At 37.6% G+C, this 27296-nt stretch overlaps 1 protein-coding gene across 1 annotated transcript in view; it reads right to left on the bottom strand.

Moving 5' to 3' along the window:
• Positions 1-11022: 11022 nt before the first annotated feature.
• LOC137639751 (protein slit-like) overlaps positions 11023-27296 on the bottom strand; it is a 64275-nt gene continuing 48001 nt past the window's right edge. The window contains exons 22-24 of the mRNA XM_068371995.1: positions 26220-26333; positions 24786-26081; positions 11023-14531 (exon numbers count right to left, since the gene is read on the bottom strand). Of these exons, the coding sequence (XP_068228096.1) occupies positions 25849-26081; positions 26220-26333 (347 nt within the window). The 3' untranslated portion in view covers positions 11023-14531; positions 24786-25848. The remainder of the gene's footprint in view (positions 14532-24785; positions 26082-26219; positions 26334-27296) is intronic.

Below are 27296 nucleotides of genomic sequence, written 5' to 3'. Positions count from 1 at the left end.
ACGCGTGGAAGCCTGCGCAAAGAAGAAGAGTCCTTGACCCCGACCTGAACCGAAGTTCTAGATCGCGAGGGCGAACGTGGGCGCGTAACAGGAACCAACAGGAACCGCAGGGAAGATCATCTTGAAAGCGCTGACGAGAGCGCTGATGAGCAGAAGGGCGCGCAGGGAAACCCTGACACGCAAGGGAAGAACCCCCGTGGGGGCAACCCTTTGCCCCGAAGGGATCGTTGTCCGCCGGGAGACTGATGTCCGTCGGAAGACCGCTGTCCGTCGGGAAGACCGTTGTCCGTCGGGAAGACCGTTGCCCGTAGGAAGACGAGATCAGACTGCTGTCCATCTGCACCAAGGCGGCAGATCGAGAAAAAGGAGTTGTAGGCTGCAAACGGAGATCCAAAAAGGCGCCTCAAGCACCCTTATAGGGAGATGAGAGGCCCTTACGACGAGGCGGACGGTGGGCCTTACGCCGAGGGAGGCCAACAGCAACAGCAACAGCAACAGAAGAAACCTCCGAAGAGGAGTCTCTATGAGTGTACTCTCTCGCGAACGAAAGAGAAACACTTCGTGGAAGAGACTGGTCAGCCAGTGACCTAAAAGGAGCAATCCTCCGAAGAGGAGCTCCAGCAGTTGCCCAGCCCCTTGAGCGAAACTGCAGGTGCGACCGCTCAGCACCAAGAGCATAGTCGCACGAAAAAAAGGCAAGAGAAGAACCCCCCAAAAGGGGAAAAACTCAAGCCTGGACAGGAAAAACTTCCCTCGGAAGGAAAGTTATCCGCCCAAGGAGGCAAGCCTCCTGAGTGTTCTAAAATGAACTGGAGAGCTGTCCGTCGTCACGGGAGTACTACCAGTAGAAGGAGACACGCCCCTGACGAAAATACAAGGGGGGAGGCAGCAACAGCAGAATCCCCAGGACTCAACCAGACAGCTCACACCGTTGCTATATTACAGAAACGAACTAGATCGGTAACTGTAAAAAAAAAATAAAACAAATAATATTAGTACACATTCATTCCCCCGGGAAGGCTCCGAAGAGGAATCCCGAGGGAAAGGAATAAGAATTACACAACAGGCACGTGCCCTCACAACCACTTACACTCGCGGAAGGAGAGCTGTAACCAAAACAGAATTATAACAATTATAATTATGTAACTATGTAATTATGTAATTTAAAAATGAATGAACACTAAAGAAAGAAAAACAAAAAACAACTACAATTAGATTCATAACTAATTGGGACAAACGTACGGCGTAGCAACCCCCCACACGGAAAGGAAGCTAGGCTACAAGGGCGTAGTAACACGTAGTAAAAGGGTGAACGACCTCAAGAGAGAGAGAGAGAGAAAGACATAAGTCAAACTCGATCGCCACCCATAAAAAAATGCCGTGGTGGCCTAACTGCCGAGGCCTCCACGTAGATATCGTACACTACACACACACATCTGAAAAGGAAACTTACTTATTTCTATACTCAAATATATATACAAACATGAAAACATGTTTACATATATATTGAGTAAATGAAAAGTAAGCGATTAAGTAAAGACAAAACAGACAATGGCTGCCAAGCGAGGACCAAGACAGAGACGTCTGTCACAGTCCGAGCCAAAAGTGAAAGTGGGTATTCACCTGTGTGTGAGGGGGAGGAGGGGTAGCTAGCTACCACTCCCCTACCCCCCCCCCCCCCCCCCCCCCCGCTAACTAGCGCGGGGGTAATACACCCTCGTTAAATTCTAATGGCTCGCCATTTCAGCTACGCTAAAAGTAATACCCTTTGTAAATGGCGTGGTTTGTATTTCGGTTACGGAACAAATGAACTTTAACTTTAACTTAAATGAAATTAGCTTACTGTACACACACTTAAAAATAAATGTTAATCTTACGTTACACTAAGCTTTCTTCTAATTTTGTTTTCACTTTCATTTTTTTACTTTTCTTCTTCCGGCTTGGCTCTTTCTGCCTTGCTTTCACCACTTTTTGCCAGCCTTTTTAAAAGGAACCTATCTAGGGATGTTTGCTTTTGTCTCCCCTTCAAAATTTTAAAAAAATTACGTACACGTGTTGTCACAAAAGGCTAACGCATGACCATACGCCAACTTGTCCGGGTGCCTCTTTTCCATAAAATCAGAAAACTGCCACTTCGCTAACATGTCTCTGATTTCCTTCTTTATAGCATCCTTCTGCTTGAGGATGGTACATTTTGTTGATGTACTCCTCTCATATTGGCAAGCCAGCTCAGTCACTCGTACACCACTCATGTTTTTAGATTATTTCATGCTTTATCTCAATTGTCATCATACACTTGTCACTACCCTTGTTTGCACTGGCTTGCTTTGGACCCATTGCTTATTCACTTATTTTTGTACTGATTGACGCAAAAAACACGTAAAAAATGCAAACACTACGGCCGCTGCTCGAAGATAACTTTACGCGACGGAGATGCGACAGGAAAGAGCGAGCGATGCTGTCCTCTTGAGCAGCCTCTTGCACTTGGCCACTTAGCAGTCTCATAAAGAACCGTCTCGTATCCTCGTATCTCAAAATTTGTCTTTTAACGCGGGGCAAAAATTTGCTCGAAACTTTCCTCGTATCTCAAATTTCTCATTTGTTGGGACACTAGTATGTTGAGGTATCACTATTGGAGTTTGTAATTCAATTAGTGCACTATTTTATTTATAATGTTAATAATTGATACGGTAAAAACGTGTTTGATAAATTTAGTCGGCTAATAGGGTAGGGCGCAAAACTAAAACTCCCCTTTGAACTCGCCCTTTGTTAAACCGTGAGCGTAGAGAGATAAGGCCGAGCAAAAACCAGTTGGAACTATGTGATTAATTGGGTAATTAATTAACGTGCGTAATGAAACAAGGTCTGTTTGCCAGAACAGAGGAGCAGTGGATTTACGTTAAAATGCGAGCATAGCAAGCCAAGGCCGAGCAAAAACAACTTGCAACTAAGTAATTAATTGAATAACTAAATTATTGCCAAAATACTAGCCCATGGGAATAATGCACATAGCAAAACATGGTCTGCTTGCCAGAACAGAGGAGCAGTGAAGTTACTGTATGTTAAATGGCGAGTGTAGAGAGCCATGACCAAGCAAAATCGGTTGGGACTAAGTGATTAAATTAAAATATCACGGGAATAATGTAAGTAGGGAAACATGGTCTGCTTGCCAGAACAGAGCAGCAGTGAAATTATGAGGCAGAACAAAAACCAGTACATATTTAGTGTTACTTTGACATACAAACATACAGATAAATACACTCAATTATGTAGAGGTTTTTGTGGTACCGTACAAAAACCACTGCTTTGACTCTAGCTACAACAGACTCATAGAAAACAGGACTTAAACTTCACGTTTTTTTTTTTTTTTTGTGTGGTGGTGCTCAAACAAAATCTTGTTTCAATCGTGTTTCATTACTTATTACTGGGCTTTGATTACAGTAACTCCTTTCTTGATTAAAATGAAAGGTTTTAAGCTTATTGTCAGAAACATGAAGTTTAATGAAGTTTATCTAAGTACACAATTAGATTGATACACTAAATATTCCAGTGTTTTAACTTTTATTGATGACGATACACAACCAAAAACCCATAACTTTTCAGCTTTGGTGGTAGACCCACCATATCCCCCAAAAATAGAGATTTCCGTACACAATTAGATTGGTACACAGTAAATATTCCGGTGTTTTGAACTTTATTGATGACGATACAAGCCCACAACGCAGCTTTTTAGCCATGATGGTGGACCCACCATAACTCAAAATCTATGAATTTCCACAGAGAACCATTATCATAGACATACAATACACTCAACTGTAATCTTGAAATTTTCTACCAGTCAATTAGTGCACCATTCTATATCTTAACCTGGATTTTAAGTCTCCTACTACTATGTCTGTGACCTGGGAAGGGGGTATGGAGGGTTGGCCAATAGCTGCCTCTGTGAACTAGGAAGGGGGGTACAGGGAGCTTGGCCCCACCTTAGTATGAGACCTGGGAATAGGGATATGGGGGTTTTGCCCCTGCACCTAGGTCTGTGACCTAGAAAGTTCTAGGTTAGGTTAGGTGAGGTCTATTAGGTTTTGCAATTTCAGAACGAATCTTGAAATTTACATTTTCGTTCCAGAGAAACTTTCCTTACAGGGAACATTTTGGCATGTTTGCATTTGCACTAAATTTTATCTTTATTTCAGTTGAACATTACTTTTCTTCCGACTTTCCCCCATCCAAAGCCCGGTTTCCCACCTGTGTCCTTTGAGAAGGGCGGATAATGGGAGAAAGACTCATTTGCGGCGGAAATATAGGTCAAATTTGTTGAAAGCACATTATTTACTGTAAGGAAAGCTGTTATTCCTATTAGATACGTTATCCCGTGCTGTTTTATAATTTTATCCACCGGTCTCCATCAATGCCATCTTTATAGCTCTATATCTTGTCACTAGAATTTTAAATTGGACTTGGAACCAGATATATATTTGAAACTGACATAAGTAATTTCTCTTTAACATTTGGTATAAAACCAACGACAAATTCCAAAAAACTATACTTTTTTTTTCTTTATCTCAAAACAACAAGGGTGGGATTGTTTTTATCCGTTACCAGTTCAGTATCAATATCACCTCAAGTTTACACTCTCCAAATCACAGTTTCCTTCCATAATCATTTAAAAGTGGAAAGAATAAATAATTTTAATGTAATTTTTATGTACACTCACCCTTAAATCATATCCTTGAAGAGAGAGAGAAAGAAAGAATGAGTAACAAATTGCTTTCGCCGAGGACCGAGTTTGCGAAATCATGGTTGACGTTTGACACAGTGACACAGTTTCCAGAATCCCTAGCAGTGTTGCCATGTCCGAATGGCAAAATTGGGGTGTGAAAAATGTATGCTAGAGTGAGCAATTATATTCCCCCCCCCCCCCAAAAAAAAAAAAAATTCTCAATTATCCTAACTTTATACAAAATGAAATTATATATATATATATATATATATATATATATATATATATATATATATATATATATATATATATATAGATAGATATATATAGAATTATATTCCTGCAAGATATTATAGATATAAGTGCTTCATTCAATTACTGTGAAACACTGCACTGTCTTTGATGTGAAACATAGAGCTTACATCTACTGTATATGTGTATATTTAAACAAAAGTATCTGGGAATAAATAAATATAAATTAAATGTTGTAGCTATTTGTTTACAATAGAATATAACCGAGGAAACATAATCAATGCTCATATAAAGTAAACAAATTCATGTTTGGAAAATTGCTGTAGACTATACACTTAAACATATACAAATTCGAAGACAATATATTATATTAAAAAAGTGTAAAATACTTTCTGTATATTTTTAATATCTGAGATATATGAAATTAGTTTTATTTTACGTTTATTCTTCACTGGGTGTCACTGAACTTCGATATCTAGATGCCAGAATGCTCTAAATCCATCTACATTTGAAAAATTCTCAAACTAATTTCGTTCCTTCGATTCTCGATATTTCTAAATGAGAACATCTCAAAATCAGCAGCTAAATTAGGCCTACTTGTGTTGAACTTCATATGTGTCTCTTCAATTCATATAGTTTTGCTCATTGCATTTGATGATTCTAATTTGAATCATTCCCATTTGTCCTTGATGGTTTCTTCGCTTATTTAATTTGTGAGTGGTCTCTTACTAAGCCTACTTCTTCTGTCTGATATCTTTGTGTTCAAAAACAAAACAAAAATCTTTCACAATCTGAATTTTACAATGGGATTGTTAGCAAAGCCTAATTGGAAAACTTTGATAGTTACGCATTTACCCAAAATCCCTCAACATTTAGCGATCATCCTTCATAATCTAGAATTCCAAATCCCATATTTGCTCATTTCTATGGTTTGTGTTAGTTTATTTTCTATTGTTTCTCACTCAAATTTCAGTCAATGCTTACGTTAATTTGTTAAATTTTCTAGAACTATGCCAATGATGTCAGAATTGTGTTATTTGTACTAGACATTATGCTAAAGTCTGAAATGGGCTTAAATTATGATAAAAACTCAAATTTGGTAACACTGCTCCCTATAAAATTCTATTTCCAATTTTGTGTTCTTTGGTACCACATTCCTCTTGAATGCAAATTTCACAGTTAGCTTTTATCCTCCATCGATTCTCTTACATTTCCACATCATTTCTATTTTGCTCCTCTTAATATCCTGACCTTCCAAATATTCCTCAATTTCCTCCTGTTCTATTTCTGCATGAATTGGTAGGCGTAGGGTATCTATTTTCCTGGTGTCTTCTAGGGTTTGTGGACACTACCAGAATGTGTCCCCCTGAGATTCAGTAAATAATTTGTCTTCTCTTTCATTAAAGGCTGATACTGAAATAGATTTATTTACTTCTTTGGTATTATATCCCACCATGTTTCTCTGTGAAAACGCTCACTGCTTTTCCTTCTGTATCTTAAAATTGCGTTATCGTTGCCTTACCTTGTACTTAATGATCTAGCCTTTTTCCTGTCTTTACCTATTTGATTTGCTACGTATTTATTTGTGCCATTTTGTTGTGACTTTTCACTATTAAATTTGACAAAAGAATATTCCTTGTTGTACAGTAATTGTCAACTTGTCAGACTGTTTTGTACATGCGACCTACTCTCCCTCCGAACTATCACTTCTTTTTTTCCCCCCTTTCCTTCTAGAATTTTTACTTCCTATTGGAATCCACTCACAACTAATTTCTCGGCTACATTCATTATCAGAGACCACTGTCAAAATATTGTTGTCTTGGTCAATCAATTCTATCCTAAGTTCTTAACCTATCTGCAAACTAGTAACTTAAATTACCTGAAAGCAAGAGAATTATCCTACTATAGCCTTCCCAAGTATACCTAAGTGACCTGACCTGACCTGAAACATGAGTCTATTATCTATTTAATTTCAATTCCTCCAACAAACTCTCACCAACTACTACTTTTGATTAGTTTGGACTTGAACCCAGACCCAGAGGCTAAAAAGGGACGTTAGTAACCCTTGTAATGTTTAGTCCAGATTATAACGGTTTGTGGTTTATTTAAAGGACGATTATGATAGTGAGTGTAGTTGCAGAATAGATCTAGAGTCTTCTCTTCGCATATTTTAGGCATTAACATTACCATTTAAAGAATCGTAGGAGAAAAGAGTGGCCATAATAAACACAATATGACCCAAGTCATTTACACAATTCAAGTTAATAGTGAACACCTTTTGTAAATTTTTCCCGTTGCTCCATCGTTCATTATGTTTCAATGTCCAAATGGGCCATTATTATCTGTAGAACTAGGGACTCTAGTAGATAATGAATCACACCACAGGATAAACACACGATGGCAATCTGTTTTGATGCTGTTACTGTTTTTAAAATATTTTATTTTAATTGTTCATTATTTCTCATATTCATTAATTTCCTTATTTCGTTTCCTCACAGGGCTATTTTCCCTGTTGGAGCCTTTGTGCTTATAGCATCCTTCTCTTCCAACTAGGATTATAGCTTGATTAATAATAATAATAATAATAATAATAATAATAATAATAATAATAATTGAAGTCCTGGAAAGAATGTCTGAAGGAATAAACGAAAATAAGTAGTAGTAGTAGTAGTAGTAGTAGTAGGTAAAATAGTAGTAGTAGTGTTAGTAGCAAAAGTAGTAGTAAACTGAAAAATGAAGAGAAAAGGGCAGTTTGCCAGAGTGTTCCCTCAAGCAAGAGAACTTTACCCCATGACAGTGGAAGACCATAGTACAGAAGCTATGGCACTACCCAAGACTAGAAAACAATGGTTTGATTTTGGAGTGTTCTTCTCCTAGAAGAGCTGCCATAGCTTATTAGTCCCTTCTACCCTTACCAAGAAGATAGTAGCCAACTGAACAATGGTTCAGTAGTTAACCCCTTAAGCAAAGAAGAATTGTTTGGTAATCTCAGTGTTGTCAGTTGTACAGTTTTGGATAGAGGAGAATGCAGAAAGAATATGCCAGACTATTTGGTTTATGTGTAGGCAAAGGAAAAATGAGCTGTAACAAGAGAGAGAGAGAGAGAGAGAGAGAGAGAGAGAGAGAGAGAGAGAGAGAGAGAGAGAGAGAGAGAGAGAGAGAGAGATCCTATGTAGTTCAATGTCTACCCAGTCATAGGACCCAGTAACTCTTATTATTATTATTATTATTATTATTATTATTATTATTATCACAAGGTACACTATAACCCAAAAGCCCACGGACTCCAACAGGGAAAAATAGCCCAGTGAGGAAAGAAACAATGAAATAAATAAAATACCATAAAAGACTAAACAATCAAAATAAAATATTTCAAGATCAGTAACAACATTAAGTTAGATCCTTGACATATAAATTATAAAAACTTAAAAGAAAAAAAAAACAAGAAGAGAAATAAGATAGAACAACATGCCTGAGTGTATACCCAAGCAAGAGAGCTCTAATCAAAGACAGTGGAAGGCCATGGTACAGAGGTTATGGCACTACCCAAGACCAGAGAACAATGGTTTGATTTTGGAATGTCTTTCTCCTATAAGAGTTAGTTATAATGGCCAGAGTCTCTTCTACCCTTACCAGGAGGAATGTAGCCACTTTACAATTACATTGCAGTAGTTAATCTCTTGAGTGAAGAAGAATTGTTTAGTAATCTCAGTGTTGTCAGGTGTATGAGGGCAGAGGAGAATGTGGTAAGAATAGGTCAGACTATTCAGTGCATATGTAGGCAAAGACAAAATAAGGTGTAACCAGAGAGAGGGATCCAATGTTGCACTGTGTGGCCAGTCAAAAGACCGAATAACTCTTTAGTGGTAGTATCTCAATAGGTGGCTGGTGCCCTGGCCAAACTACTACCTAAAAGCAGTAGTATCTCAGTAACAACAGTAGTAGTAGTAGCATCAGTAGAAATAGTAGCAGTAGTAGCAACAGTAATGGTAGTAGTGGCTATAGTAGTAGAAGAAACATCAAAGGGATGGGGATGCTCAGCAAGACCAAGGATGAGTCGGGGTGGTTGCTGTAAGATGGTATACAGCCCTCCCCCACTTCAATGGGAGACTCTCCCACAAGGGCGGACACCCTAGGCGCTCGCTCTAATGTCTGTAAGCAAGCGTGTCTCTCTCGTTTTTTGTAAGCTGCTTTTGTGAGATGGGGAACCCACTGGGCTACAGGAGTTTGAGCGCTCCCATGCTTGCTCTGAACAGCTGGAGTGCACTTGTGACGAATAGCGAGTACGAGAAGGTGTTCTTTCAAGTATAAACAGCCACTCTTTTCTGCGAGGGTGTTTGCCGAAGTTCCCCGCAGGGCTGGCACGCTCAAAGAGGGCGAGTATGACCCCATTTCTGAATGCAAGCTCACCATGGGGGGTGTGCGAGCAAGGTTGTTACCCTTGAGAGGGATAACCACTTTAGGTGGAAGATTAACTGTCGAGGAAGAAGAGGGATGGGGAATGGGGCCAGAGAGAAGGGACTCCGCTATCTCGGCACGCGAGAGGGAAGGGACGAGGCCAACCACAGAACAGATGGGGGCTCCTGCTATGCAACACACTTCAACACCTTTAAAAGGTGAACCCGAAAGTCCCAAGGACAGCCACAACTCACGAAGAGTGTCAAGGGAGGACTTCCCATGGGAGGAAGGTACCACTGCTTTGCCAGGGGAAGCAACATGGTCTTCAGAACCCAAAGGCCGTCCGGGGGTCAAAGGCACGTCCCTCTTACCCGATCGTCTTACAGAAGAGACCAAACAGGCAGAGACATGTGGGAGAATTCCTGCAGAAGAAGAAAGTCTGGGTTTCTTGGCCTTCGAGGTAGAGCTTGTGGGTGAAGAATCCAACTTCGACTTCTTCCTCCTCTGGTGGAACCGCTCCTACTGGGAGGACGGTCACTCATGTCGTTTGCCGCAAGAAGACTCTTCCACTTAGGAGTGTCCTCGGCACAAATGGCAAAGCTGGTGAGGCTCTGTCTCTAAGGAGAACCGCAACATGCCATGAGTAAAGCCAGTCCTGCCCGGACAAACCCGCATGCTGTTCCCTCAGAAAACAGCAGTCATATCTGCAAAGAAAAAGAAAAATAAAGTCAGTACTATACAGCCTTTGAATAAAAAATGGAGAGGCAGTAGAGCACATCTGCTCTTTACCATGGCCAATTTAAAAGTGGTTGAGCTAGCGAGTGAGCAGGCTGATTGGGAGTATACCCTGATGCACCCTCGTTTCTGCTGGGAGGTTGGCTGTCACCTCAGTCTAGGTTTTGATGGCCAGAACGCCAGCTTGCGCTGATTCTAACTTGTACATAAAGAACGAGAGTTTGTTTACGTGTCGGAACAAATACATGTCAGTTATTTGAAAATACAGTACTGTACAGTGTAAGATATTAAAACTTTTAGGATTTAACATAAACACAAAAATAAGAATGGAGCTGTTTTGGGGCTTGTAATTAACACAAGATATTTTGCTTATAATTACCATAAACTGCATGTGTACTGCATACAGCAGTAGTATTTAAACTATCCCTAATCTCTCAAAAAATTATAGTACAATATCCATGATTGAAGGCTGCACTGTGCCAAAACTCCATGGAATCCAAAACTCAACTTTCTTAATTATCATTACTTTTATATCTTGTGATCTGCTACCACTAAATGATGCTTATGTTGGAGGGTGAATTTTTTGGGGGGCCACAGAGGGTCTATTCATGATGTGGTTGAAAATATGATTTTTTTTCAGCTACAGTTCTTTTCTTTTCCAAGCCTAGCAGAAGGAAGAAAAGAAGCTATGTAACTGTAACTGAAAAGGTGTTTTGATAATATGTAATGCAGTAAGCTTCAAAATGCTCATGTTATATATTTTCTCAGCCTATGTTAAAATATTGTGTTTACTTTTCCCTTATCAATGGTTAATTCAACAATTGATATAATTCAACTAAATAACTGCAAAGTATATTGACCCTGCATATTTGTGAATCCCACAAAATGAAAAAGGAAAATAACAAGAAACACCTTGTTTCTATTTTATTACACAGATAATGAACACACCTAAGTTTGACACATCTCGTAATCACTGTATAGGGTCCACTGTGAGCTATGGCACAACATGCACTTTCGTATTTAATTTTTTTTCTGTTTTGTTCTGAATGGTTGACTGCAGGAACCATTCTCCTTTGAACATAAAAATAAACCTCTATGCATATAACATCCATTATCTACATATATTATACAAATACTTGATATCCTTAAAGATGTATGAAAAATTAATTGTACAGATTATTTTTACACTTCTTAATCAAATAAAAAAATTCATATTCTAGCCTAATCTATATACTGTATATATTTTTTTTCAATAAACATAGGATAATTTAACATTATGGGTAAAACTGAATCTCTAGAAATGTACATCTATAATAAACAAAGAAATTTAGTAAGGACATTAAAAAATTATGGCCAAATTATGCAGCCACCACTGTATAATTTATATTTGTGGTAATTTACTGAACATGGGACATAATTTTACATCTTTTAAGTGACATGGCATATACAAGTAGTAATTCAGTGTGCAGATTAATAGACTGCTCTAAAAAGAAAATTAGAACACAATGAATGTGATGACTTTTTAAAAAAATTATTGCTTCGATTTTAAAAGATTTCTTTTACCACCCTGTCATATGAACTAAAAAGTAATGTTGAAATACTTGAAATTTTCTCCACAATTCCAATTTAAACATTAAAAAAAGCATGTAATGAGGAATTCATAGTTTAACCAGAAAATTATAATTCACACTGCGTAGGTGGTATGATTTAACAGGTTTTAGCTTGAGTTCGCTTTTATCATAAACTGATAAACTACATGTACCTTAAATAAAATTAAGATTTAAGGTGCACTATACTGCAGGTGGAATAAAGTTTTCAAATGAAAATTCTGATTCAAATAATACAGTACTCAAAAATGTGAGTGGCTTTAGTCTGTCAACTGTTTAGTTTCAAATAAGGTACTGTAATATGAAGGCTTGAGCCTACTAACCATAACTTAAGAAAACCATTCATCAACCTTAAAATGCATATAGAGAATTGAGATTCTAATGTTCCATAATAAGAAGTTTGATTTAAAATTTGTAGCTCTCAAGGTCCCTATGTGTGGATGATCATTAGGATGCCACCGTAGAGCACTACAACACTGAGTTGAAATGAATCACACTGATGGTGATGTCACTATTATGGAACTCGTGTTTCTGTATGCGCTATAATCTACTGTTATATAATTTACTAAAGGCCTGAAGGGATTACAAGTCAAGTTTTACAATAGTTTTAGATAGATCATAAAAACTTTTATTTAAGAAATACTGTACATGACAGCTACTGTAATCTAGCATAAGTAATTTACATGCAACTTACTGAATACAGTATCCCTTGCAATTATGAATTTTTTTTCAAATAGTGATACCTGCACTTATATCTAAATGGCTCCATCATTAAGCCAGAGAATGTAAATCAAACATAAATAAAAGGGATTGCAGAATTCAAAATATAAAATATAAATGTAAATAAGCATAAAATGATTTTTATTACTTGAACAAAATTCAATGTCTTATTTCCTTTAGTTGTACCACCTCCCAGGGCAATAAAAAATATGAATAATAGAGGCCTATAAAATATTTTTCCTAATAGTATTTTTCCCCATAACTTAAAGCTGGGAAACCTAATATCCCAAACAATGTTATTCTCGTTTCCCTAAGGAAGTTTTAAAATATAATGCACGGTATATCCCAAACTACAATAACAGTTAAAATTCATAAAGTATATTAAAAAAAAAACTAAAAATGTAAAATACAGTACAGTACTGTACATGTATGTGTACAACAGAATACATATCCCTATATATGGTAGTAGGTTTATATTCATTTTTATATAATATCTGAAATGTAAATACAGGTACACTATTACAATTGCACAAATAAAACTGAGAGAACCAGCAATGCAAAGAATTCAGAATCTATTTATAGTTATCAAATTTTAATTTAAATACATTACTGTACATAAATGCAACATATTTTTTTCAAATATCAAAATTAATTTTGGGCACTCATTCCTCAATCTTTCTTTTCCTGTTGATATTACTGTATCAATTTTGTAATAGTTGTGCTACTGGATACTTAATTTCTTCAATAAGTCGATTAAATGTACATGTTTAGTACTTACTTCCCGTAAAAGTGTACTGTACCGTGCAATAATTTCTACTATATGTTGGACGAAAACTTCCATATGAAGGAATACATAAGCAAATGGCCTGAAACCAAGATGAGGAGACAGGTAAATTTACGACCTATAATTAGCTCCTTTAAAACATACGGTGCACAATAAAATTACTCCTAGGAGGATGGTATTTAATGAGATTTATGTTTTCCCTGATTTAGTGGAGACCAATATTATATCACTACAGTTTTCTTGAAGTGCAAATTGATACCAAAAATATTAATTCTGTCAATAGGGTAAATTTTCGTTTGAAAAGAATACAGTAAAAATAATAATGAAAAATGCTTTGCAAGGACAATGTGTAATATAATTACAGGTTATGATGTAGGAAATTTCTTCTAACCCTATCAGATAATAAGTCAGCTTAGTATATTTTGAGAATTATAGAAATATAATAAACCTTTTAACTGTAATTATATAATCCCTCTAAGAGATAATTTTTTTACATTTCATACATAACACGCACAGCTATTAAACATTTCTGGACAGAACAAACTGGTAATAGCTAGCTAGGTAGCATAGATTTTATTCATAAAATCATTATCATCAGGAAGATGATAGTATATTGTATATATAGAGCTATAAAAAGCTTCAAGAAGACATTCTATTCCTGATCCTTTTCATTAATGGGACATTGTTAAAAAAATCATGGTTTCAGTAGTACTGTACTGTGGTAACTTGAATTCAACTGCGAAAGGTTCAAGTCATCCAATGTCAGGAGCTGTCACATGTTTGGACAGCTAAAGCCAAGGGGGTTTTCTCAGAAATAACATCTCGGATATTAAAAAGATAAAAATATATTTTCTCCAGGAACACTGATCCCAAAAGTTAGGCTTTCACTACCAACTACTATCTGAAGCTCCAAGATTCCAACGTTAAAAGTCAAGACTATGTGCAATCACGGGTAATATTAGACTCACTGTAGCACTGTGCATGTATTTCATAAGTCCACAAACTGTTTTCAGCCATTACTGTATTTCAGAGATAACTCCCTTACTTGTAGACTAGACCATCTCATGGACAACAGTCGGTATCATATTTAGTTTGAGTTATCAGCAATCAACTGTACAAAATTTATAAACATATCTACTCCAGGACTTCTGCATGACTGGAGACAACATGGAGGGCTATAAATGGTTACTCCTAGAAGGAGAATGATTGAAAATCCAAAGATATTGCTGCGACAGACACAGGTAGGCAGGGAGACAATTTTTTCTCATGATTTCCATCTCCGATGAAGATGAAGGTAATTGCCTTGGTCATGTACCTGTAATAAAAAAAAAAAAACTGAATCGGGCAATCTAAAATAATGCATAAAACATAAAGGTGAAATGACATCCACAAGGTAAAACCTAGTCCCATCTACAATATATCTAATGAGACATCTTTATATGTACTTCAGTCAGCAATTTTAAATAACTTTAAAGCTATAGTTAAAGACAAGGACTTTTCTTTCAATTCATAATATTCTAAACCACTCAATCCTACACCTTTACAATATATAGTGTGCGAAAAGTTTTATATAGAAACAAACTATTTTTTGTGTTTTTAAGCTAAAGTTTGAACAGGGTATTGCTGGTTTATTCGAGCATGTGTTAGCACCTGTCATTATATGACACTGAACTGCCAAATGCCTGTTAACTAGGCACATAATTTTCACAATAAAATTTATGACCTGAGTTGGAGCAATTAAAAAGCAAGTTTTCTCATGTTTGGGTGTATTTTATTGATTAATTTGCTGGTACTGTACTGCTTTGCATTTTTACATTTTGCATAAATGAGACCATCGGTAGTATTTCTTTATTATGATGAACTAGCACTGAAAAAATATTACTAATGACTATATGATTATCCTATGTAGTGCATGTGTTAGTATAAGAGGGGAGTCTTATTTTAACTAATCTACCATGAATTTAAGGTTGTACAAGACAGTAATTTTATTCTATTTAACCAAAACTTAATGAATTTGCTGATCACTGATATTTTGCATTTTCCAGGGATAAATTTGTTTGACCTTCATCCTTTTCCTTTTTATTTCTCTGACAAGAGGTACTTTAGTTTGGTATATAATTAGTCTGTACCTAGCGAAAATTTTCTTTTAGGCCAAAGAATGCTAGTAATGTTAATGCTCCCAATTTTTTTTCCAAGAATAGAAATGCTTCAAGTACTTTTCTACTTTTCTCCTAACTACCAACAGAGCTTTAATCTGATATCAATAATGTAGATGCTTGGAATGCTAATATTTATATATGCACTACTGTCTAAGATCATAGAGCAACCTAATTATACGTTATTGTCTACCCTTACTTTTCTGAAAGATTCTGTAGATCCCAAGTCTTGCAATACAATTGAGCATCATACATCCCTTCCATTTTTACTATAAATACCAGGACTTTGTTGATGTTTCACAAGTACTGTACTGTATGGTACTTTCCTGCAAGACTACTATATTGCTGCCAGGTATATAATGAAGCAAAACAAACATTATTGCTGGCTATCTAGATTTAGGTATTTGCAAGTCCATAACTATAGTATCTCCATACTATAATAAAAAACATTAGTATTTGGAAACAAGTGTACTGTAGCCTCTCTCTCTCTCTCTCTCTCTCTCTCTCTCTCTCTCTCTCTCTCTCTCTCTCTCTCTCTCTCTCTCTCTCTCTCTCTCTCTCTCTCTCAAATAGATGAAAAAGCATTACTGAACATGTACAGTAAATGACAACTCTCACTTAAGCTCTCATGGACTGGCTGTTGAATGCATGTATGTATTAACTTCTTTTAATCATCTTTATTACTGTTTTATAATTGCTATGCATAGGGTTTATCACTGAATAGTTTACATGTGTTAGCAATAAAGTTGGGCTGTTCTATTTTGTACAGCCTGTTTGAAAAAGTTAGTCAACGATAGTAATTATCAAGAAACCGCAAATGTGATTTTTTATTTAATATGTTATACAGTTCTCTATATCGGGAATGACCGAATCCACAAAGATCATACCCGGGGATATTGAGGCCCAACTAGGTTGATTCACACACATGGACAATCTCCTAATGATTCACAACAAGAGCACTTTTCCCAATCTCAACGCCTCTCTTCGGATAACAAAGGGAGAGTCGGAACAAATAAGCATATTGATATGCTCACACTAAAACTTTGGTTTATGAAAAACATTCTCCAAGGAATATTCACCATTCGCGGTATTCCTAAGAGAATATTCCTCAGAATAGTCAAAGGCAGAGCTAAATATTGAGAGACCAAAACTCCTCTAACCAAGGAATATTCACCATTCGCGGTATTCCTAAGAGAATATTCCTCAGAATAGTCAAAGGCAGAGCTAAATATTGAGAGACCAAAACTCCTCTAAGGAGAGTTATTGCCATAGGACAAGGTCTCCACTTTGTTCTCCTTCAGACAGCCTCCAAACTCAGAGAAAGGACATGAGAATGCTTAAGAAAAATAGGGATCTGTCACTGCAAGACCCTAACACTTCAAGACTATCTCCGAATGAAAGGTTACCAAGAGACCACGATAGTAGGACATCAATGATAAGCAAACAATCCAAGGACTCTGTAGTCTAGGTCATCCCAGAGTGATTGTGTCAGCTCTTCAGAAGCACAAGCTTCCACTTTGTCACCCAAGGCAAATGCAGGATTGAAGAGAACCCATAGGTCTTCTAAGAGAAACAAAGACAATGATGACACACCGGAATATCGATCCAGTATGGTTCTAGGACCAGAAAGATATTTTAGTCTTTATTAGACATTCCCCAGTCCTGGAAGAATCACCTTCTCCACTGATAGGTGAAAGTTCACAAGATGTGGATAACCAGCTACACCAGATACTGGGCCCCACTCTATCGTAAGCTTAGGAGACAGAATCAGAGTGGGTGTTCCTGAGAGTATTGGCTTTCATTTGGCAGATCAATGATTTGGAAGAACCAATAAGAAGCCTAAAAAAGGCAACAAGACAGGACACCACAAGTTGCTAACCTTTAGAACTTCCTTTGTCAGATCTAGCCAAGGAAGCAATTGACAAAGCAAACTTGCAAGTCTCTGGCAGGAGAAACACTAGGGGCAGCCACTCGAATAAAATTTTAGCACTGACTCTTTCAATGCAAAGATGATTTTATGTGATGGAAGACTCCACCCCTTCACCTATATTAGTGGATGTAACCATCTCCACACTCACGCCCAGAACCTCGATAGAGAAGTTAGGTTTCCAACCAACCATCTTCTCAGTCACAGCATCATCGAATATGAAAGCTATGACAATAGCTAGCTTACAAGCAACATCATGGCTGGACCACAGGTCAGGTAAGATGTCTTTCTTCCCCTACTTTAAAGATTTATAGAAATCTGTGAAGAAGAAACGGTTTATCGATTTGGTTCAATCACCTTCCTGACCCACAAATCAGCAACCCAATTGAACCAACTGGGTCATAAAATGAAGAGACGCCACAGCCGCAAAGTTTGCAAGGCAGATTGGTCAAAGGGAGGCTCTAGTGTTAAAAAATGCCTTACTTTCAATCCTGTCCGGTTCCCTCTTTAGGAAGTGGAAGAATGATTGAAAAATAGAGGCAATCAAACCAAATCGTGCTCTTTCAGCAAGCAGTCTCCTTCAGATAAATAACAGCAGCTCCTGGAACGAAATCGAGAATGACGACGCCTCTAAGTTCAGCTCTTAAGAAAACGATGGTGAGATCAAGATCAATGACACCATTGTTATCTTCCTCCAGAAAGTCGACTGATTACACCCAGCTTTTTTGCACTCAGTTTGGCCAATAAAGAAGAGGGAGAGGCAGGAGAGGGGTTAGGTCCTGTTGGTCAAGGCAGTCCCTCCCTGCAACTGCCACGAGTGGGGGATGCCTCTCAAGCCAGTGGGCGAGGTGGTAGTACCACGAGGCAAAGGATTGGAGGGTGGAAGCCCTCCTGCAAGGATACTTCATCCCATTCATTGGCTAGCACCCTCCTCTCACTCTGATTCACACAATATTACCATATTCACTAGGATTACAAAAACACTAGATCCTACCAATGGAAGTCCACAAAGGTCTCTGGACTTCTACAGCCGACTTCATCTAGTAGAAAAGTCAACAGGAGGCTGGAGGCCAATAATAGAACACTCCACTTTGAAAGAGTTTGTTCTTCAAACACCATTCAGAATTAGGCAGTAAGCACGATAAGAAAAGCTATCAGGAGGGATGATTATATGCTCTCTAGATCTAAGAGAATCATATTTCTGTATCGATGTACATTCAGTGTCAAGGAAGTTCCTCAGGTTTTCACTTCAGTGTTCACTCTGGAATCAGCTTGGGCACATGCCAATGGCATCCATTTACTGAGATACTGTACCTCGATGATTGGAGGATTCTATGGCCATCCAAGCGGTAACTCCTGTGACAGACTCTCATTTTGCCAGGATCTGGGGATCATGGTGAATCTGGATTAGTCCAGCCTCATGCCCAAGCAAAAGATAGAGTATCTAGGATGAGAGTGGACATGGCAGTAGGGAAAGCTTTTCCATCCAATAATCGAATAACCAGACTCAAAAGGGTGGCACACCATGTTCTAAGTCTTTAAAAGTTTCCAGCTCATTAGTGGCAGCAAATTCTACGCCACTATTCATCCTTGAATAAACTGGTTCCCCACGACTGTCTATATCTAAGATCTCTGCAATGGTGTCTAAAGATAGTGGTTTTAAAACAAAGATACTCCTCATTGTCTCGTTCCTGTGCAACAGGAAGTCAGATTTGATCTGGATTGGTGGGTGAAGGACAAAAATCTGTTCAAGGGGTCTATATTGAAATCCCCTATTCCAAAACTAATCTTCACAGCTGCATCGAAGGAAGGATGTGGCGAGCATCTTAGAGAGCATATAATATAATCGCAGGACTAAGGTCAAAGGTGGAGAAACCTTTACATCAATATTCTAGAGATGAAAGCAACACTGTTGGCTCTACAGTCTCTCCAACACACAGTTTGATAGGCCACTCAGCAGCATTGATGAGCGACAACATTACCGTAGTGGCCTACATGTGACTTAGTGATATAGGCCCATGAATGGTCACAGAACAACGCAATACATCTGTCGACCAGGTTCATTCAGGGGAAAAGGTAAGTGATAGCCAACAAACTTAAGTCAACAGAGACAAACCATCTGGTTGGAGTGATTTGATCATCCTCAAGTGGCAAGGAATCTGCAGATTTTGTGAGGTTTTTTGACCAAGGACATGTTTGAGACGAAGCTAAACAACATGCTCCCAGTATACTGCTTGCCAATACCAGATCAGGCAATGGCACTGGAAGACACCTTCCAACACTTGTGAGAAGGCCTAAACTTTTATGCTTGCCCTCTGTTTTGCCTTATCAGATGTGAAATACTGTGCCCCAAATTTCTAAATGATATTTGTAACTCCCAAGTGGCTGCATGCAGATTGGTACCCAGACAATCTGATGGTGTTATCCAAAGCTCCAAAACAACTACCCAATTGACCAGATCTTCTCTGTCAACCACATCTTCTCTGTCAACCATATCTTCAGAGACATCCCAGTTCCCTGTCATATCTCTCTTCAAAGGTGGATTTTATCTAGCATCTCCTCAAAGCGGGAAATTTTTTTACATAACTGCATAAGAGATATCTGGATACCTCAGATCATAATCTATGGCAGTCTACCATGACAAATGGGCCATCTTCTGTGATTGGTGTCATAGAATAGGCACTTATCCTCTCAGTGCTTCTATCCAACTCATAGCAGACTTCTTAGTCTTCTTGAGAAGTGAGAAATTCCTTTAAGCAGTTAAATGCTACCGCTCAGCCTTGACCTAAATCTTCACACTAAAAGGAGTCTACTGGTCAACTTCATAGGAATTGTCGAAATTGGTTAAGAGTTTAAAACAACTTTGTCCACCAAGAGAACTCAGAAATCCCTCCTAGAATGTAAGAATGGTTCTCAGGTCTTTAAAATTTTTTCTTTTTGCTTTGGCTTGGCCAAATCAGGCAAATGAGCTACACGGACTGTCATATCTCGTCAGCCACTAAGATGGTTTGGAGGAAGGTATCGTTTTCCTTTGCCCCTGAATTCATAGCAAAATCGTAAAAACCCAGCCGTAAAAGAAACAATATTTGATTAATTTTCAATTTTAATTTCATCCATTTGAGTGGCTTTTATGCCCTGAGAAGGCATTAAGAGGTTACTTCAAGAGAAGTCAAACATTCAGACCACGACTGCAGAACCTTTTCATCAGTGCATGAAGGCTCAAGAAGAAAATACCAGGAACACCATTTCTTTCTGACTTCTGGAAACCATAAATAGAGTGCTGGACCACATAATAAATGACCTGGAACAAATGACACAGGCATGCGTTCACAAAGTCAGATGAGCTGGTGTAATGCTAGTCTTCTGGAAGAAACTGTCAGTGGTCCAAGTCCTAAAGGAAAGATTATAGAAATGACAGACGACCTTCACGGCCCACCATCTACAGGAATGCACCCATAAAACACTCAACACTTTTTCCTTAGGACCTGGGGTAGCTGCTCAGCAGGTGGTGTAGCATACCTAGCTCCCTCACAGGTCAAGAAGCATCTCTTAAAAGATACCTGTTACGACATCAGTCTAAGTGAGAGTGAGAATGTCTGGCCCGTTTTCCTCTTATCCTTCCCATCCCTTGCAATGCAGCTATTGGACCGACCATTACATTACTGTAATGGAATTTGATACAGGTAAGACACCAAAGTGAGTAACTATTCTTTTCATTTCAAGATAGAAGTGCTTTCACACATCCTCCTGACAAGGGCAAGGATGGATAGTATTGTAAACCCATCAATTTACTGAGCCTTAATTTACAGACACAAGACCCTTTGAGGGGATAGTTCTTCTATCACCACCTATCTATAACAATAACTTAGCCATATCACCTGATACTCAAGTGATACATAGTGAATTTTAGTCTTAGTCAATACCTTTGCCCCTTATGAGCACTGAGTGCTAGACACCCCAGGATTTTAAACCAGCCAGTTTGGTTATAGGAATGTCTTCCCTCCTGAGAATAAGTCTCTTATCAAAGGATGAAGGTTTGTATTTGTATAGGAACAAATCATATATTTCTAAAGTAATGAAATTTGTATTTTTCTTAATTATACAAGTATGAGTTCTTTCAAGTTATACTTCCTGCCTCATGCAATTTCTAGGTGAGGCCAAAGTCTCAGTGAGCTGGTAGGCCTACCCACCAGTAACTACCAACACCTCATTATATTGTATATTTTAACAGTAATTTTCTGCTTCACTAAAATTATTCTCTTATTAAATTACATAGGTTTATTTAATTAGGAAAAATACAAATTATTTTTAAAATTTGGGATTTTACAACACCGTTGGTTCATTTCTTGTTAGTGAAAATAACCTAAATGGTTCATATAAACATGAATATATAAGGGATTTTGACATAGGAAAAATCTATTTTTGGCCTCGAGCCATGTCGTCCTGATGGAAGTTCCCTCCGGCTGCTTCCTACTGTATAATATTTCTGTGATTGATATTACAAGAGAATTACCCTCAGGTATCACAGGGTTCTAACTCCCAGGACGACTATCCGAAGATATCGTGTATGATCAAGGACGTATCCTAAGATAACCAACTCAAACTAGGGAAGTGTGGTGAGAGTAGCCTTGAGTGCGCAAATAATTCCATACAAGGCATGTTATTAGTCGGTAGAGGAGACATAACCAATTCAAGCATGCTGATCAGTATCTTGACCATTGATTGGCTGTCTGGCCGCTGGGTTGCTCTAAAGCCAACTGCAGCATTTAGTTCAGTATTTTGTCCAATTTGCTTCAACTGTATACAGTATGCAGTATATATAAGCTACATTGCTCTGCATCTTTATCTCTGCAGTGTTAATTGGCATCTGTGGATAAAATTGTAAATTGCTCTCAATCCCTAAGATTCCAGTCAAACATTCTACATCTTCTAAGGCTTCTGGCAGTGAACCCACGTGTTACAGAAAGATGCTTACTATGGCAGAAAAGATGAAACTCCTAGACATGCTTAAGGAAGGGAGAAGCTATGCGGAGGTGGCTGTCATTATGGCATCAATGAATCTATTGTTCCCAATATCCAGAAGGGCAAAAAGAATACAAGTACCACGGCAAATGTCACTTTTAACAAGACAGCAAACAATATGGTAACCTTCTTCAATAAAGCCATCATAAGTATGAAGTCTGCATTAGCCATTTCAATAAGGCTTGTAAGAAGAGCTTTAAACTAGATACTAACACCATACACGAGGTCAGGCAGCTCTATGGAAAGTTTATGGATGGCAGTGACGACGAATCAGAACCATCTATGGCATCTCCCACTAAACCAACAAAATTTAATGAAAACAAAGGCTGGTCTTGGTTTGATGAATTTCAAAAGATATTCAACACTAAAAGGGTATCCCTGCATGGAGAAGCTGCCTCTTCTGACAAACTCGTAGCTGATGAGTACATAAATGAGCCGTTCTAAACCATGATTGATGAAAGGGGTTATTTGCATGATCAAGTTTTCAATATGGATGAGATTTGACTTTTTAGGGAATGGATACCATCGCTAACTTTCATTACAATGGAAGTGGACAGAGCCCCTGAATGCAAAGCCTAAAAAGATTACCTCACGCTTGTGATGTGTGAGAATGCTGTGGGCTTCATGATGAAGACAACGCCTGTTTATAAGTCCAGATACACAAGGGACCTAAAAAAAAATCTTGAGTTTAAAGTGATAATAGACAATACTGGGGATCACATTATCAACCGGTATTATTAGGGCGTATAAGTAGAATTCTTACAACCGAACACAACAATGCTGATTCAACCTATGGCTCAAGGCATTATTCAAGGCACTTTACTATATATGCAAACTCCTTGTAACCCCTGACTGAGTATATGGAGACGAATGAGAACTTATTGCTGAAAAAGTAGTGGTGTGGATACACCATTTGTAATGTATCTCCAAAATATCCCGAAGGCCATAAGAGAGACAAAGTAAGAAAATCCCAATCCTTGCTGGAAGAAATTGTGGTCAAAAGTAGTCAATTATTACAAAGGATTCGCTCTTGATAAAATCCAATACTTGGCAGTAGCTAAGGCAGTGAGGCTGGCAAAATTGTTCGGAGGAAATGGCTTCCCTAATGTAACTACTGACGATGTAAATACATAACCTGATCGAGGCCCATCAGCTCCATTAACAGATGAAGATCTGATAGACACAATAAAGTCCGCAAGTGAAGATGAATGATATTAGTAAGAGGATCGAGGAGAAGAGGAAGTGGACCAATCACAACCCCTCTCAACTTTAGCAAAAATGGCAAAATAACTTCAGACAATGGACAAAGATAGGGACCCCAGATGATTCATGCACTGCCGTTCAGAAATTCAATCTATGGAGCCATGGAAGTATTTAAAATCTTCCTTGTAGGTTACGTAAGAAAAGACATTATCAGCAACTGTTGATCACTATGTTCCTCACCCACAAAATATAGAAGATATGGGTACTACTCCATCAGTGGAAATAGGAAGTTGCTACACTCGAAAATGATAAACACATGACGAAGTGTCAGTTGAAGTAGTGGTTTCAGAAGAGCAGTAATATTCTTCTCTGCTGTGTAGTACATTTACTTCATTACTGTTTTATCATTATCTACATAGTTCAGTACTGCACAGCTAAACCTTTATCACCGCTAATCAAGATTATGTATCTTCACTGGTGAGTGTTCCATTACAATTTTTTCTTTTACGTATACAGTATTAAGGATCTGTCTACAATAAAAGTAAGTTTTAGTTTGAGGTGTATAAAGGTTTATATGAGTGTTTGTAGAGTTTCTAAAAGCTTACATTTATAAGGAAGATAAAAAATTAAAAAATTATAAAAACAATGAAAAAAATATAACTTAGATTTCTGTATCTCCTTAGCGGTTTTTCAGCGGGAGGAGGGGGGTTGGTAGCTGGTGGCTGGAATGCAACACCCGTGATAGCTGAGAGATTACTCTACTGTATATGTTACAGGTATTCTAATGCTATCAAAATGGTTTCAAATGGCATCAATCAAACCATCTGAAAATAAATTTGAAACTTTCTAGGATCAGCCAGTACTCTTAAAGAATCTCTCTCCTAACTATTAACAGGTGAAACTAAGGTTAATTGAAATTATTGTTGTTATATCTTTAACATAAGTAACAGATATGATTACAATTAGGTTACCACATATAACAAAATTATGAAGTTCCTTAGATGTTCAACAAACTTACCCACCGAAGACATATAACTTTTACATTTATAAACTTGACAAAAAAAAAAAAGAATTGAAATTATAAATTTCAAAGAGTGAGGTAATTGCATATAGTGATTCATCAGAAAAAATTCAGTTGATTAACCTGAAAACGAAAATAACTAAGTTTCAACTACTTCTACTCTTTCCTTAAAGAATTCTAATGTGAATAGTTCTAAGGCAAATGTGGTAACAGTACGAGTTGTTTAAAAGTTTTACTTACCAGCATGACATATATTGATATGGATGAAAAGCTTGAAAGGTATTAGTAATTCAGCTTGGATGACTTCATTCTTCTTACTGAATGCACAGCGAACTTATGCAGTGCAAGATCGTGCTGCATAAATGGTAGTTCATGGTGCGGCATTCTGCTGGCATGATTCCATATGTCTAATTTCCATTCACTCTAAATTAGTTCCAGCTTTATGATGTCATTATCTGGAGAAACCTTCAGTTTTGTGCTGGTCTCAATTCGAATTTCTTGTTACTTTCAAGAAGTGGCAAACTATTGTCATTTTTTAATTTTTTTATTTTAGGAACCTAGCATACGAACACATTACAAGCGTGTTCTATAAATGTTTGTTTTATTACTATATCCTTTTCTACTTTTCTGATAGCTACAATATTACTTACTGTAATGGTACTGTATATCAAGCTATTATTTGCCGAGAGACAGACTGATAAAATACCTGATGTCTTTGTCACAATTCTAACAATCTTTCCACACTTGTACAATACACTGAGTTATTTTATGATATTATTACTCTGTATATTATCAGCTGTGATACAAATTTCATACTAAATTTTAATATTTTGAAAGAGGTATTTTATCCAGTAAACAGCATCATATAACCATCGCACTGGTAGACATTTACGTGTCAGTCTGTGTTTTAGGATATGGTATTGTATATATAAAGCTTATACTATCTTAATCAAGACATCATTGAACATATAATTATAACTATATACATAGATATTTCCACTGCACGTAAAGCTTGAAACTGAGTATGTAAATGCTACAGTATAAATATGCTTATGCACCCACTACTCTCAGAGTTCTACTATTTATTTATTATTCAACCCATTTATTCCTATACGCTTTTGTTCCCAGGTGGAACTTGCACATTCCACAACTATTTCTTTACCCGCACTGTAAGTACTCTATAAATATAGTGTAAATGTATACTTCTGAGGTATGCATTCTTGTGATTGAAACCATTTTAGTTCATTATTTAAACTTGACAGCTCACTTCAAATCATCCACTAAAACACAACTCTCTCATTCTTTAGATTTCATCGCAGTGCCTAGAACACTTGCACTTCCTTATAATGTCTACATCCTTTATATATTTTGTTCCATCATTACAGATCATTGCCACCCGCTTTTTCCGATACCGCTTGGGTTGGCAACAATCTTTTCCACAAGAACCACTACATGTGTATTGTCGAACAGGACGGCGTGAACGGCATCCATAGTCATAAACATATGCTTTTGCAGGCTCTTTTCGGCATGATGGAGCTGAAGAAAAAAAAGAAAAAACATAAATTATAGAATAAAAATAAGACTTGATATACTGCAATGCTTTTACCCTATCAGTCCTCTATACAGTATTTCTTTGTAATGACTAAATTACCTGGCAATAATTCTCCAACTTACCTTGATTACACAATTTGCCTGTCCATCCACTTTGACACTTGCAGCGATACCCTCCATGCCTTCGGGGACGACAAGTTCCATTAACACATTCATGGGAAGTACATACTGCCTGATCTGTATAGATAATTTCAAAATTAGTAAGGTCATTCCCAAATACCACCATGTAAATAAATGCAAATGTGAACTGTATTTAATTGTATAATCATTAGTCATGATTTAAACATATAAAATTGACTGATTGTGTTGGATTAAAGAGATGCATGAGTATTATTATATAAAAAATGCTAAAATGAGTGTAATGTCATAATTGTAGCCATGATAAAATGGGTGCAATCAAGATAGAATAATATGGGGATTTCAACATCGTCACTTTTCCAATGAATGGCAAATATGTGGGTAGCCTCAAAAAGGGGTAAGTGCAATCAGTGAGACTTCCACGGTGCACTGTAGGTATTACTCGAAGAGCTTTGCAGCGTTCCTTCAAATACTAGCTGCGCTTGCTTTATATCTTACTTTACGTTCGTTCTTGCTTCCTTTCTTCCATCTTGTCTCTCCAACCACTTCTAATTTTTGCCTCAGTCTATCTCTAGGGTTTTACATTAGATGCACTTGGATGCTGAATGGCCTAACAGGACCCTGCACTGGGCTATTTAGGCCAAATTCACAAAACTAAACCATATGGAGGTAGAACTATCAGTGCACTGTGGTAATTATTATAGGGCCTTCGATTGTCGCTTGGTACCTAGCTGCACCCATATTTTTGCTATTTACTTTACCTCTGTTCCCACTCCCTTCCATTTTCTTGTATTTCACAATAATTTTTTTTCAGATCCTTCTTATTGTTAGTTGTAAAGTCTTCAAGATTTTTTTACCAGAGATGTGCCAATAGTATCAATATCAGTATCAGTAGTATCGGCCTTTTTTGTGAGTATCGGTATTGGTATCGACAACTGTTATGACAACATGTATGATTTTTGTCCTGTACTTCATCATAGGGAACCCCATTGTCAACGTCCACGAGTATAGGATTGTGGATGTTGTTCTACAGTTCGTGAGGAAACCTTCAAATGAACCATG

Source organism: Palaemon carinicauda, chromosome 4 (genome assembly GCF_036898095.1).
Source record: "Palaemon carinicauda isolate YSFRI2023 chromosome 4, ASM3689809v2, whole genome shotgun sequence".
In the NCBI taxonomy this organism is placed as follows: domain Eukaryota; kingdom Metazoa; phylum Arthropoda; class Malacostraca; order Decapoda; family Palaemonidae; genus Palaemon; species Palaemon carinicauda.
The sequence above is the reverse complement of the archived record's forward strand: the minus strand, read 5'-3'. Positions and strand labels throughout refer to the sequence as shown.